This window comes from Bradysia coprophila, unplaced genomic scaffold (assembly GCF_014529535.1).
Source record: "Bradysia coprophila strain Holo2 unplaced genomic scaffold, BU_Bcop_v1 contig_350, whole genome shotgun sequence".
In the NCBI taxonomy this organism is placed as follows: domain Eukaryota; kingdom Metazoa; phylum Arthropoda; class Insecta; order Diptera; family Sciaridae; genus Bradysia; species Bradysia coprophila.
The window spans coordinates 6,937,892-6,952,393 of record NW_023503608.1 but is presented as its reverse complement, the minus strand read 5'-3'; the positions used below and the strand labels follow the sequence as shown (position 1 = coordinate 6,952,393).

Here is a 14,502-nt window from a genome sequence, read left to right as displayed (position 1 = left end):
CTTAGTGACATATGTGCACGGGGGTGTAACTTAGAACAATTTTTATTGTCGCTGCTTAGAACATTTTTGATTTTTGTTGAATATCGTTCAAAAACATCGACTCGATTTTTAATTTTCTGAATGTTATTAGTTTTCAGCAACAACGATTTACTGTTACAGTAACTTTTAATTGTCTTCGGCAATTGCCTAAGATCGATGGTATTTTACGACAATTTTTATGGTAAAGTGGTACACCCGTGCATATGTGTTACATTTTGAGAATTTCATGAAAATTTTACTCGACAATTTTTAAATAATCTAACGCTCAATTGAGCTTTTAATATATCAACCTGAAAAGACAATCTCTTTACTAATACTAGGGACTGCCATTCAAATTTAGAGATGAATTTCCTTCGCTTGTTTTATATCGATTGCGATTCCATGGTTTACTCATATAGACAATACTTCTTTTTACGGGTGAAATAGGTAGCAGTAAAACCTTTTAAAGCCGTATAAGGAATTTTGTTTGTATACACCAGCTGAAAAACAGCTGAAGCAAATTCACGTCAAAATTTTATTGACGTCGCCTGTTTTATTGATTTTCATAAAAAGTTGTTCTGACGTAAAATCGCTATACCCTGCTCATTAGGCACTCGATGCGTATAATCAAACTGCCTCTTCGTGTGACAATTACATATTTATCTATAGTCTATCGTGCCTAAATTTAAAAAAAAAACAGTTTCTTTAATTGTAATGTCGATTTATATGACCGCAGCTGTTGAAAGGTTAGACAATCGACAAAAATTCCAATTTGCAACTCTATATTTTTCACTGAATGCGATGAATCTTGCATAAGCTTCATCATAATTTGTAAAGTCCAAAAGAACCAATATAGTGGCCGAAATATCGTGTGAAAAAAAAACGAAAAGTCATTGCCATCGATTTTAGCACTTCTACGACACCAATTGACTATTGAAAATGAAATTACATAACAAAAAACGAAAAAAAGACATTAAGTATACTTAGTCGAGTCGAGGCAGGTTGAGGAATATCAGATGATGTACATCATTGAAAAGGTCATTTAAGGTGGAAAAAATTTTTGGGTAAAAAATGTTGAGATTACTGTTAATTATATCAGAAAATAAGAGGATGAGAGAAACAAAAAAACAAACATTTCATTGAGAAAAACGTTGTGTCGATACAAAGTTGCTACCGAAGAATAAACAAATTTACGAGAAAAAAAAACATTTTTTCGTTAGTCGATCGTAATTTATTCATAATCGTACATGAATTAATGACCACTGATTTGCATAAATTGCGAAACGCATTGAACAAATAAAAATAAAAGTCGACAAAAAGATCAGTTTTGTTTACAGTAAAGTTGGAAGTTTTTGGTTTGGTTTTTCTTTGAAAAAGTTTAAATCCAATGGTCAAGGTTACAAGTTAAAATTTAAATAATTATGTAATTGGGAAACAAAATGATAGTCACGACTAAAACAAATCTGTGTGTTTTTTGGTATAATTTTTTTTTCTTTCAAAATAATTTATTGATTTTTCCCCTTCGTTCAGTCCTCAGCTTCCCATTTCATACACAAAATTAACATTATAAAATTTAAAAAAATAAATTATATTTGATGTTTTCTATTGCATTTCTATTGGGCTGGGGCTGCGTCGGCTTTGTACGAACCGTCATCTTCGGATGGATGAGATTCCAACCATTCGATCAAACGGGCAATGTGTGGTGGAGCTTGTGGAATGTGAGCACCGACTGGCTTGAAGCCACCTTCGTCAGCGGTGTAGGTGAATTCGATTGGGGTTCCATCGGCGGCAGTGTATTTCACTTGACCATTTTCGGACACTCCACCGATTCCGGATGCCTGTCCCGAAATACCGTTGCTGGTTTCGTAAGCGAATTCATATGTACCGTCTGGATCGTTGTTCTAAACATTAGGTTTGAAAATTAACCGTTTGGTTTTCTTTTCAATAAGACAGGCGCGTTGTAGCACTGGTATTGATGATATAACTTACGCTTTTGAAATTTAGGGTTTCGGCATCCTGGTCTTGGGCATAAATGGCCGCAACACAGATTGAAAGCACAACGAACTGTAAGAAATATTAATTTATGAGAATGTCAAATAATCGGTAATATCAAGTAAATTTAATGAATCAAGTAAAATAAGAGCTGGCACCAAATTCAAACTTTGTAAAAACCCTGCAATTCACATGTCCATTTTTTTTTGTTTCGAAATGCGCTTTTTTTATGCTCGAGCTTCTTAGTGTCCGAAATGTGCAAAAATTGGACCTTTTCCAATGCTCGAACTTATTAGTGAATAATGTCCGAAATGAGCAAGAAATTGGCAGTCCTTCGTGCACTTGAAGGAAATGGAATGTTTGAAGAAAATGTTGACTATTTCCTTAACTTCTTCAGTTACAGAGGCCCTCATTCCTTAAACGCTTCGTAAAATTCATGATGATTCCTTTACAAACACGAAGGACGTTGCAGAATTTGATTTATACTTTTAAAATCAAAATGTTGATTTTTGCTAGGTTTTGGAACCTTAAATTAACTCCGTTACGAAACGAAAATCACAAAAAATTATGACGGAGTTTCAGTGGCTTCCCTTTTGGCTTGCTAACTGAAACTTTCAAATAATGTAAAAAAATAACAAATAATTTGATCGTGGATGTATGATGTTATCACAGTACTTAAGACACTTTTGCCAAGAAAATGTGCGTCTGTGGTTATAGGTTCAAAACTGATAAATTTGCAGTTGAATTCCTTTTAATTGTCGTTAAAATGTACTCCACAGAACAACATGTAACTAGTGTTCATTTCATAGAACGATGGCACATATTCTCACAGCTTTAATCACGAAAAAGTACTCGTCGTTTTTGGTACTGCCGAGAAATGAAAACGGTGGTGAATCGATAAACACCGATCAAAAAACAAAATCTTCAACAAAATAAAACATTTACCAATTTGAACATTTTTAAAAGTGTTTGATTGAAACAGACTTGATTAGAGTCGAATAGATTAATCACAACTGATGGTGTGAGAGTACCTCCGCAATCTATTTATACCGAAAAAAATGAAGAATAAATTGCCACAAAAAAAGACGATCAACTCATCTTCAAAATAACCGAAAAAATCGATTTACATATCGTATAGAGCTATACATTTGGTGGTATCGACAGAGATTATTATGATGTTATATCACAGCCATTCATCATATCAAAGATCGGTATGTATTATCTATCCGAATTTATAGCCTCGTACGTAGTACGTTGGCGTAAATGTTTGCTCGTTCCTCTGTGTTATTTAAGTTAAATTCAAATTTATATCGTGAGTATTTGCAAGTGATTACCTGAGTATGAGCAATGAAAAAGTGTAAGTACGTTTCTAAAGAACAGTCTGATCCCATATAGAATTTATAAATTGTTGAAACTTTTTAAAATTGATTCATTCGATTTATGTTAAGACCAGGTTAAGGCGGTTAACTATCGCAAATGTAAGGCATCTTAACCTGCCCCAAAATGAGATTTTGAAAACAAGCCACTATGCTTGAAACAGATGTGATAAAGGACTTTCATTTAGTGTTTCTCAACTAAGTGACGAAAAATTAAGGGAAAATCTACACATCTACTGCTTAAAAAGGCAGTCATCACTAGGTGATATAAGTTACTATTTTCGAAATACTAAATTTGTCGTTTGGGATGAAACTACAAAATATCATCAAAATTTCAATTGCCATTCAAAGAGGGAACGCAGCATGCATTTTGGGAACACTAAGAGCTAATAGAGTAGATGATTTTTATTTATTGTAAAATTTATTTTTTCCGATATGTTATTGTTGATTTGAGCATACAATCTATTTCCAAACTCGCATGCGACTCGAATTTGCAATCTCACACACTGTCGGTAACAGTTTTGATGACATGCCAGTCTTAATTGAGAGAGTATTGCGAGCTGAAAATCTTCACGTACTTAATATGACATGTCGAGGCAGTACATGAGATACGCATCTGTTGTGGACGGTTTATTTTAGGTACTTTCGATTGTCGCCCTCACTACGTTCGGGCTACAACCCGCGAAATTGCCTAGAATATAGCGTCCACAACAGATATGTAAATAATTATTGTCAGACGTTTCGGCTAGTACGGGTCGGTGTAGCCAGGCCGTACGTTTTTTTTTTTCGTTGAAAAACGTTGATGAGCATAAAAGACAGTATTTTTACGCGGTCGTTGGAAAAAGACAATAAAATCACACCATGATGAAGATGTGATTCAAAATAAATTATTGAACTTTTTGTTTGCGTACTGTAGCCGACTCTATTGCATAAAATCAGTTTTTAAAGGCCAATATTTTGAATTAATATTTGATTTACGACATCGTGGCGGTTATTATAGATGTGAAAAGAAAATCAAAGTGCTAAGGTTTTTTCAATTTGCTACCGGCAAAATTTGTTATTAATTTCAAACGAAATATCAAGCAGCTGGCCTAGGATCGGTCAATGGATTCTTCTTGTTTTTAGTAAATAGGATCGTAAAACTCGGTTCCGTGAAAGAAATCTACTTTAAGCAAGCAATCATTTCATGGCATGTTTCTTGACAATGAACCAATATTTAATAATTTAAGCGGCATAGCCTTACAGTGTTAACTTCACACTTCAGACTGTTAAGCACTGTGCTTGAAGCACATCTAATTTCACATAGGTAATAACATTGTTCACCTTATACAATGCAAAGTAGACTATTCTTAGCTTACCTCTCCTGACTGAACGTCGAACCCGTTTAACCCAAAAGTACAGCAAAATAGTACATTTCCTAACGCATGCTAAATGGATTTTTTAGCGAATGAGATGTTTCCAGCACAAGCCGGAGTTGACATCAGAGTGAAAAAATGGCGTGAGATGAATTTCACGGAAAAATCAACCGATTTTCATGATTCTTTTTTGTTGTGTAAGGAATAGATGGGAGTATAATATAGAGTACAAAGAAGTGTGATACGTCTCACGTCACGGCGCCGGCACTGGCCCAAAGTCAAAAAATATTTCGAAAATACGAGAAACGTCCAGATTTTTCAGTTAGATTTTACTACTTGGGGTGCTGACGCCGAAACACTACGTACTTCAGCTCTCGCACTTGTCTTCTCTGCCGCGGAGTATTGCGCACCGGTTTGGCTCAATAGTGCACATACAAGTAAAGTGGACGTTCAATTGAACGATACGCTTCGTACGATTAGCGGTGCTGTGAAATCGACTCCAACTGAATGGCTCCCAGTACTTGCTAACATTGTCCCTCCAAGCTTTCGAAGACAACAAGCACTAATAAAGGAGTATCAGAAAATGCAACAAAATCCTCATCTACCTATCCACCAAGACATGGATGTTGTCCACATGAACAGATTGGTGTCGAGAAATCCGTCGCTCAAAACTGCTATCTATCTCGATCAAAACGGCTACTCGATATTGGACCTATGGAAAGAGGAGTGGCTAAGCAACAACAACGACCCAAATAGTCTCATCACCGACCCAACAATGCGAGTACCAGGTTTTGAGCTGCCAAGAAAAGAATGGGTCACGTTAAACCGAATTCGAACGGGACATGGTAAGTGCTCATTTCACATGCATAGATGGGGCCTAGCGAACGATCCGGGTTGTGACTGTGGGGCCCAAAGACAAACAATGTTACACATCGCCACTGAATGTACTCTGAGGGCATTTTCAGACAATATTAGAGAATTACATGAAGTGACACCTGGAGTGCGTGACTGGCTGCAACGCCTGGACCTGCAATTGTAATACGTATTTAGTGATTTGCGATAAAAATTTGACGAACGTGATTCCTAATCTGTGATATTTTCATTGTACGACTTTGTAACTTACACATACGATAAATAAATAAATAGTTAGATTTTTAAGCAGGTCATGTTTAGTGTCAATCCGAAGGTAATTTCAGTAGCTTTCAAACGAGTACCATCTTGCTACGCTTAGACGTTCCCTGTGTACTTTTGTGCCCGTTCAAAGTATGTGGTTTACAACCGAAAATTATTCTTCAAGTCCAGTTGCAGTGACGAATATCATCAAATGAGTCACGAAAATCTGTTGATTTTTCCCTGAGATTCTTCTCACGCAGTTTTTTCAGATATTTGAAACGCTGTGTTACACATCACTGCGCTCGCAAGGAAAGATTAGGCAAGTGGTGAAAAATATTTTAAAACTAGGTGCACAAGATACTACATTTGGAATACCTTCCTGTAAAGCTTAAGTTTTAATTTAACAAAAAGAACAACAGGGCACTGGGAGTAGAAGAAACTTGAGTAACTCAATCAATCAATCTTGTTTTATATTGTAAAACTGCTAAAACAAATGAAGTATAAGATATGGTAATTATATTTTAAAATACAAAATATTTTACGCAGATGAAGGTCAATACAATAAAATAGCAATACAAAACACCCAGCCAGTTTAAGTGAAAATCATTTCATTTTCAAACTAAATCTGAATATCAGCAACGCATGTTATAATGCACAGATGTACACCTACATAATGACGAATAAACATAATTATGTCTGCCAAAACTGTTACACGGCTTAAATAAGTTTATCGAATACAGGAAACTATTTCACAATGCTATTCGTATCCATATTTAAATCTCCTAAACTTGAAAATGTCTTAAAAGTTATTAAGGAAGTCATCTGTTAATGTGACCTATGCTCGTAGGTCAAATACTACACAGACCACGTGCAGCTACGTTCATACATAAATTGGAAGAGATTTTTTTCAAACGATTTTGACTTCAATACGAAAATTTTAATTTATGCAAATTATTCCGAATACAAAACGCATTCGCTATCATTGATAATTACAACAAGAAGCGTCGTCGTACACAAAACCAATTTTTTTTTCTAGTAAAAAATGTGATATTGAATGGCCGTAAAAGAAAATAAAAATCTAGACTTTTTCGTATAAATGTTTACCATCCGTGGAATTTGAATAGAAAAATAAATTCAATGAAAAATTAGTAAAAAAAAGTGATTTTAAATGTCAAGAGAAAATGATTGAGATCGTTGATGGGACGGCAGACAAAACGTCGAGATAAGATTTGAATTAACAAAGACGATAAAAAATACGATCTTCACGCTGTGCTGTGTTAAAGGGCGTCCAAAATTATAGTTATTATAAGAATTAAATTAAAATTTTATGGCTGGAGGAAATCAGATTTTATCCTTCTATCGCATAAGTATCATCAGTTATAATTACCACTTTTCTGCTTCCTTTGCCTAAATTATTTCGGAGAATGAAGCCTATAAAACTTGAGTTGAGTAAATGAAAAAAACCAAATTAAATTTTCGATTTTATTCCAATTTTAAGCTTCGGCTTCTTTTATACACTCTTCGTTTCATTTTGTGCAAAATTTTAAAGATTTTTTTAACTTAAAGATTTCAGTGAACAATTTAAAAAGTACCCAAAATTAGCTTTCCATTTTGTATCTCCATTTTCATATACAAATTTTAGCAGGAGATTTATGTTCTGCAGATTTTGTGAGTATAGCAAAACAAAACTTACGAAAACAGCAAAACTTCAGTCCTACTTTAAATTGCTTATCGTAGACCATAAAATTAACTTAGAATTTAGTCCTTTTCTTAATAAATATAAATGTTAAAGTATTGAATTCGGAAATTTTAACTTAATTAACAAGCGAAGTTTGGCTGTGGTAATTGGTGCTACTGGTCTTTTTTCCTTCAAAGAATGTTTTGCCAATATTTCATAATTTGTTATATTATAGTTTCGTGCTTACAGAGATTTACGACTTGTGACAATAGACTTTTATCTGTTGAAAATCGTACTACTCTAATTAATATTCCATGATGATGGTATATGCTTGGAAGGCATTTAATCCTTCCAAGTAGAGAGAGATTTAAAAAAAAACTTAAGAATTCAAATTTGAGAAGTTAACTAACTAGCTAAATATTACCTTTTGTTCATTAAAAACCGTTCATTCGAATGAATTTGACAATCACTTTGTCTGCACCATGACACTATAGTAGAAGCCAACTTCATACAGCCAAAACTGAAATCCGAAATTCTTTCACAATTTAAAGTGAATTCAAACAATTGTTGTACATTGAAACCGATTAAAAGTGTAGTAAGCGAACCAGTCATCGGGCATGTGTATGCGGCGTCAGACATCTATGATCTATTGTTCTTTCATTCATAAACATTTTTATGAATGAGAGAACAATAGGTGTCTGACAAGTCATACATGTCCCAGGACTGATGCGCCTACCATAAGTGCCATCATAAGGTTGTCATTCGCTGAACGAATTGTAACCCAAAGTAAAAATTTTGTGTTGAATGCCTATCACTAACAGACCACTTAAACATACGACCTCGTCAACACCATCTTTTGCTTAACACAAATCGTTTGTTAAATTCCGCGCTCGAAAAAATCCCCTTTCCTTTTTGCACTCACGAATCGTCACCGTTTCTAAATTCACTGTAACATCGGTGATGAAAATCTGATCACATGTGCGTGCATTGGGGAACCATAGTCTTGGAGGTGCTCTTGGCGAAACTGGATGTAGGGGAATAGTTCTGTTGATAGATTTGCATTCTTTATGCTCGTCATCGGGCGGACGTACTTCATTTGCTGGTATTTCTGCGACTGTTGTTGGCCCTTCGGGCGGGGTATCCGATTCTGGATGTGATGCGGGAGTTTCGGGCGATAATGGTGCTGATTCGGCTGGTGCTGTCACTGACGATGTTGCAATTTCCAGACTCATTATTTTGGCTGGAGGCTGCACTTCGGGAGATGTTTTGATTGTAACTCCGATTTTGCCTGATTCCTTGGACAGGACTTCGGCCTTACGCTTGGTGCCACAGACTTCTTTTTGACGAAGCGGTTGATCTTCACTGCTATTTGAATTTGTGTCACCTTCCATTAGTAAAGGCGAGATGGTAACAGCTACGTTCAAGTTAGGCAGACGTTCAGGTATTGGTGATCTTGGTCGCGATTTACTCGATGACGGTTTCTCACCTTGGTCTTTTTCTGAGTCGTCATTTGATTTCCCCGTTTCAACTGTCACTTCTTTCATAGGGTCTTTTCTGTCCCCTTGCTTGATGATAAGTTTCTCGACGGGAACATTCGATTTATTGTCATCTGCATTGGTTTCCGTATCGTCATCTTCTGATTCTGGGTCCGGTTCCAAGTGTCGTTCTTTCTTTTTTGGACCTCGTTTCAATGGTGATGCGGCATTCGATCGTTCGAACATTTGAATCAGGCGGGTGTCAAGGATATTCTCCTCTGGCTCCCAAGTGTTGTAGCGTGGCGTCCAATCTTGCCATTTTACTCGATATTCTACTTTCCCCTGCAAAACAATGCACAATATTGATAGGGATCGTTAGGTGAAACTTACATAAGATGTGAACAATAACGAGCTTTCGTTTAACCAATTTGTTATGGCAAAACACTAGTCAATTCAAACTTACTTTTCGGATACGTTTCTGAATGATTTTTTCCGCAGCATAGACACCACCACCTCCGTTTTCTCCCATCTTGTGTGAATGTGAATTCGAATCTTATTTTTGAGGGTTCCTCAACCAACCGTTCCTGTGAATGATTTTCTTCGACTCTAATACTGAATCCAATATCTTTGCTTCACGTGGGAATTACTTTCAGGGGTATGCACAATTTAAACTCTTGTTTACGTTTAGATTTGCGACTCCTTTAATTTTTTTATGTTTACACATCACAATAAGACTTTGACATTTTTATGGAGAATTACAATGCAAAGTATAGCTTCAACAACTTCATGGGTTTTGTGTGTTTCGTATTTTTTTTATAGAAACGAACGCTACCTTACATTATGGTATCAAAAAAAATTAAGGGGGATTCTTTTGAAAGCTTACAGAAATCGGACAAATTTTCCAGTGAAATTTTGTTGTATGTGCCTAGTAACGTTATTGTCTAAATAGGCACCTCGCTTCGCTCGTAAGGAAAACTTAGGACTGGTGCTGAAAAAATCGTCGTTTCCTGTCTTGGTACGAAAAATACTTTTACTTCATTCGTTTTGAGACACATTTTGCTATATTATATAAGACGACAGTCCTTGCCTAATGTAGTCTTATAAATAAAATCAGATCAAACAAAGTAATAGACTCGATAGGAAAACTACTGATGTGATGACATGTCTGTGAAAGTTTAAGACTTGCTTTTGGCTGATAGTCGTTAAATAGTTATTTTCCTAACGCATGCTAAAATGCATTTTTTGCGAATGAGAGGTTTCCAGCTCGAGACGGAGACGAGTGCTAGAATCGAACTCGCTAAACACGCCTAAAAAGAGCGACGTGGTAAATAAGCGACGAAGTTGCGATATTTGAACACTATTAGGAAAATAAAATTGTTTTTCTTGGTATCCAATCTGAAAGATTGTTCAATTGTTCAAATTCGACCCGAAATCAATTATATTTTCTTACTGATAATATCGTGGACAACATCACTAGGCGTATCTTCGATATATCTAGTGAACCGATTTCGATAAACTTTTTTTCACTTAAATGTAGTACAAATTTTGGATTTTTGAACTCGATAAAAATTCAATCATTTTACCTTCCATAATATTTCCAGTTTCTACAGTGCAGTCTTAATACAACAAAAAAACATTCTAAGTGAAGGATGGGTAATAGTATATATTACGCACCTGTGCGAAATTTGTTATTTATAATAAGAATTGTTGTAACCTGAGCCGAAGGCAACGAATAAACAAATAATGTACAACAAATAGTTGACTAACGAAGTAAAAGATTTTTCTGTATACGTGAGAGTGTATTGGTGAGCTATGATATGAATCGGTCGGTAGGGAAAGTAAACGGTCGAGAAGGAAAGTAACGGTTGGGAAGGAAAGCACCAACACACTCTCACTATTACAGAAAAATATCTTTCAAAATACCCCAATACACACTCGATGTGTGTTTTCGCTTGGGCTTCGCCCGCGCGTGCACACACATCTTGTGTGTATTGGGGTATGTTGAAATATACTATTGCATCAATTACTTTCAATTTTGAATTTTTAGGTTGCATGGGCCCAGAAACAAAGAAATTTGTCACGAAATTAGGATCGTTGATGAAAAAAGCATCAGGGGAAAAGCGTTCAACAGATTACTTATTGCAAAGAATTTCAATTGCTATTCAAAGAGGAAACGCAGCATGTATTCTTGGAACGTTGGGAAGGAATAGAGTGGACGATTTTTATTTATTGTAATTTCTGTTTTCTGAAAAGATCGATTTTTTACTGGCTGTGCAATTTGAGCAGTCTTTTTTTCAAATAGTTAAATCAAAAGAAGAACTAGACTCAAATAATATACTGGTGATAACAGCACCTCTGTAAAAATAGTGTGACCGAAATCTTATTCTTGTTTTGTCTTAAACTGGCCTGATTAATTGATAGAATTGATAGTTTTGTTTTCTTTAAGGAATATTAAGGAAATTTGAGTGTACTCTATATCAACCGTACATTTACTCTTGATTGAATAATATTTATTATAAATAATTTGTGATCTAAATATTGTTATTAAATCAGAGCGAAGCGGCAAGCATAACGTTCGTGCCTTTCCTCAGCATTCAGTTTTACCATTAATAATTCATGAGTAAACATGAAAGCATGTGTAAGTAAGTATGTTATCATACATTTAAGAATGGTAATACCACATACACCACACATGTGTGTTTCTCAGTGTAAGATACATATAATCGTTTTGTTTATTTGGATTTTATCCGGTTTTTTTTTAGCTTTTTAGCTTTATTATTATGTGGTGCATCAATTGAATCGAAAGTTTCTCTTTCATTCATTTCACTCACCTCCACTATTGAATCAATCAGGTATCGTTGTGCGTTAGTTTGGTCTTACATCTTCGTTTAATTTCTTTTCTTTTTTAAATTATTACCAAGTTCACTTTTCGCGTTTCTACTGTTCGCTAGACATAAAATCTGCACGATTTGTTAATTATGGTATTGTGGATTTTGTTTTTAGTTTTAATATTTATAATCTGTGTCTATGTGGTTGGTCAAAAAATTTATGACGAGCAAAAAATCAAAAGAGGTCAAGCACAATTGGCTGGAAAGGTACGTTCCGTAGAAATTTTCACTAAACTGTAATGCACACAACTTAAGTTTCCTCAAATTCCGTCTCCACATTAATCATAATGATTCTATGCCGTCACCAGGTCGTACTGATAACTGGTTCAAGTTCAGGTATTGGAGAATCGCTAGCCCACAAATTCTATTCGTGCGGTTGTAAAGTGATTCTAGCTGCACGTCGAGTGGGCGAATTAGAACGAGTTCGACGTGATTTATTGAACACTAAATTGAGCAATGGCATTCAGTCGATTCGTCCGGAAATCATTCAATTGGACCTGGATGAATTGAGTCAACTAACCGAAAAAGCGAATCAAATCCTCAGTTCATCGCCCCAGATCGATATTCTGATTAACAATGCCGGGGTTAGCATGCTATCGGGTGTACGAACTGTGAAACCGGAGGTGGATACTCGGGTCATGAATGTCAATTACTTCGGGACTATTACATTTACCAAAGCATTCCTTCCGTCTATGATCGAACGGAAACAAGGAACGATCGTATTTGTTAGCAGCATCGTCGGGAGATTTGCTTTTCCTTATTGTTCATCATACACGGCATCAAAACATGCACTACAAGCATTCGCTGATTGTTTGAGGTCGGAAATCGCCGATGACAATATAAAGGTGGTTGTTTCAAGTCCAGGATTCGTTAAAACTGACATCATTAAAAATGCACTCACTGGTAGTGGCGGTTTCTACGGTGGTTCGTTGAATTTAATTTTAGTGTTTTTGCATTTCTCGTTAATTTTTAATACTTTTAGTGACTACACCTGCAATTGAAAATGGACAGAAACCGGATGACTGTGCTAACGATATTTTCAGGGCGGTTTTACGTGGTGACAAAGAGATTGTGCCGATGAAATTAATAAGTATTGTCTGGATACGCAGTTTATTTCCATCGATTTACTTCAAAATTATGTATGGTCGTGCCCGAGCGTTCGAGGCCCGGAATAAGGTTGCGCATATCGTTTAGTTTCCGAGGAAAATATAAAATTTTTTCGTGGTTATTGGAATTGATGTACAAACAATGTGGTAAGGAAAGTGAGCAGTGCGATCAAATTTTCTTTTGTAAAATAAAATTTTGTTAAAAAGCGACGAATTTATTGTACGTTAAATCGTTCAGAGTAAAAGCCTCTAAGAAAGGAAAATACCTGAATTCTAGGTGTTGTCGAATTTAATGATAAGAAACATGATAACTGTTTCGATGATTCGTGAGAAGGGGGCACCAATTTTTTAGGATATGAAAAATTGGAAAAAGGTGTTTGTGTAACATAAATATCATTTTTTTTCTCATTTCTGTGATGAAAAGTAAAACTTTCGATTAATTTGTTGAGAAAAACGTTATATCAACCCGGTAAAAATGCTTTTTATTTTGAGGCCTTACAAATTATGGTAGATCGATTTAAAAAAATTATTTGACAAAAATCACATCGTGCACACCCCCCCCCCTGAACAAAAATAAAGTTTTACCGAAATGCACCCAAAAATTTATTGCTGTTCTAAATAGTTCAAAACGATGGTCCGTTAAGCTGGACCAGATGCTTCCCCACACCCATACAACTAAGGAAAAAATTGTATGGGCTGGGGAAGCATCTGGTCCAGCTTACCGGACCATCGTTTTGAACTCCCCTAGGGTCCCTCTATTCAGAACAGCGATCAATTTTTGGGTGCATTTCGGTAAAACTTTATTTTTGTTCAGGGCGGGTGTGCGTGTTACATGTCCGTCAGAGCCCGCTGATCATTTTTTACATTTTTTGTTTTAAGAGTACCGGCCGAGCAATTTTTGAGTAGAGAATAATTTACGTACAAACCTGTTAGAAACAAAATCGGTCTATTCCGTATCTGTGTCATTGTAAGCTTATCATTTATCAAAATTTGAAAAAGACCGACGTTTGTTTCTTACACTGTCTTTATAGTCTGGAGACATTTTCCGATGGGTACAATGAGATTAGCCAAAAATTGTCGGGAAAGGCCCAAAGTTTATTTTGCTATTACGTCGAATTTGAAAAAAATCACATTTGTTCGGCCATCCGAAGTAGAAATTTACTTTTTCATTTTTCGTTATCATATATATCCACTTCACACACTCTCACTAAGAAATTGTCTCACTGTAACAATTCATTGTAATTTAACATTATTTATATAAGTTGCAAGCACATTCATTGATTCATTGGTTAAAACATTAATTTTGAGGAAGATCTCATTGTATAGAGCTCATTACTTATTTTTGTAGTGGCTTATGGCTCAGCTGTCCAGACACAACTTTAAGCGTTGTTCATCTAGGATTCTGTCGATTCATGATTCATGATTTTTAGGAAATAAATTTTCACCTGACTATTAATGGTTTTCAATGCGATTTAAAAAGAATGAACAATCGTTTCTCATC

General features: G+C 35.5%; 3 protein-coding genes across 4 annotated transcripts; 1 reads left to right on the top strand and 2 right to left on the bottom strand.

Annotated features, from left to right (window-relative positions):
• Nucleotides 1–1,511: 1,511 nt before the first annotated feature.
• LOC119080622 (pupal cuticle protein-like) lies at nt 1,512–3,072 on the bottom strand. The gene is made up of 3 exons (XM_037189027.1): nt 2,956–3,072; nt 2,008–2,082; nt 1,512–1,919 (listed from the first exon to the last, which is right to left on the bottom strand). Exons 1-3 carry the CDS (start codon nt 2,965–2,967, stop codon nt 1,632–1,634), a joined length of 375 nt encoding a protein of 124 aa, XP_037044922.1. The 5' UTR covers nt 2,968–3,072; the 3' UTR covers nt 1,512–1,631.
• A 4,700-nt stretch (nt 3,073–7,772) lies between these two features.
• LOC119080619 (polycomb group protein Pc-like) lies at nt 7,773–9,759 on the bottom strand. Its single transcript, XM_037189023.1, has 2 exons — nt 9,471–9,759; nt 7,773–9,349 (listed from the first exon to the last, which is right to left on the bottom strand). Exons 1-2 carry the CDS (start codon nt 9,534–9,536, stop codon nt 8,393–8,395), a joined length of 1,023 nt encoding a protein of 340 aa, XP_037044918.1. The 5' UTR covers nt 9,537–9,759; the 3' UTR covers nt 7,773–8,392.
• A 2,085-nt stretch (nt 9,760–11,844) lies between these two features.
• On the top strand, nt 11,845–13,355 carry LOC119080621 (dehydrogenase/reductase SDR family protein 7-like). 2 transcript variants are annotated; one of them, XM_037189026.1, is made up of 4 exons: nt 11,845–12,102; nt 12,204–12,819; nt 12,878–13,113; nt 13,148–13,192. In XM_037189026.1, the coding sequence occupies exons 1-3, from the start codon at nt 11,986–11,988 to the stop codon at nt 13,087–13,089; spliced, it is 945 nt and encodes a 314-aa protein (XP_037044921.1). In that variant the 5' UTR covers nt 11,845–11,985; the 3' UTR covers nt 13,090–13,113; nt 13,148–13,192. The 2 variants fall into 2 exon arrangements, with proteins under 2 accessions (XP_037044921.1, XP_037044920.1); XM_037189025.1 differs by having other exon boundaries at nt 12,878–13,355.
• The last annotated feature ends 1,147 nt before the right edge of the window (nt 13,356–14,502 follow it).

Excerpts from the sequence above, each read along its gene's own strand:
- LOC119080622 (XM_037189027.1), bottom strand. Across the intron at positions 1,920-2,007 it reads AAACCCTAAATTTCAAAAGC|AACAACGATCCAGACGGTAC; the intron begins GTAAGTTATATC and ends CCTAATGTTTAG.
- LOC119080621 (XM_037189025.1), top strand. The coding sequence starts at position 11,986 with ATGGTATTGTGGATTTTGTTTTTAGTTTTAATATTTATAATCTGTGTC. Across the intron at positions 12,103-12,203 it reads AAGCACAATTGGCTGGAAAG|GTCGTACTGATAACTGGTTC; the intron begins GTACGTTCCGTA and ends TGCCGTCACCAG. Across the intron at positions 12,820-12,877 it reads TAGTGGCGGTTTCTACGGTG|TGACTACACCTGCAATTGAA; the intron begins GTTCGTTGAATT and ends TAATACTTTTAG.
- LOC119080619 (XM_037189023.1), bottom strand. The coding sequence starts at position 9,536 with ATGGGAGAAAACGGAGGTGGTGGTGTCTATGCTGCGGAAAAAATCATT. Across the intron at positions 9,350-9,470 it reads TTCAGAAACGTATCCGAAAA|GGGAAAGTAGAATATCGAGT; the intron begins GTAAGTTTGAAT and ends ATTGTTTTGCAG.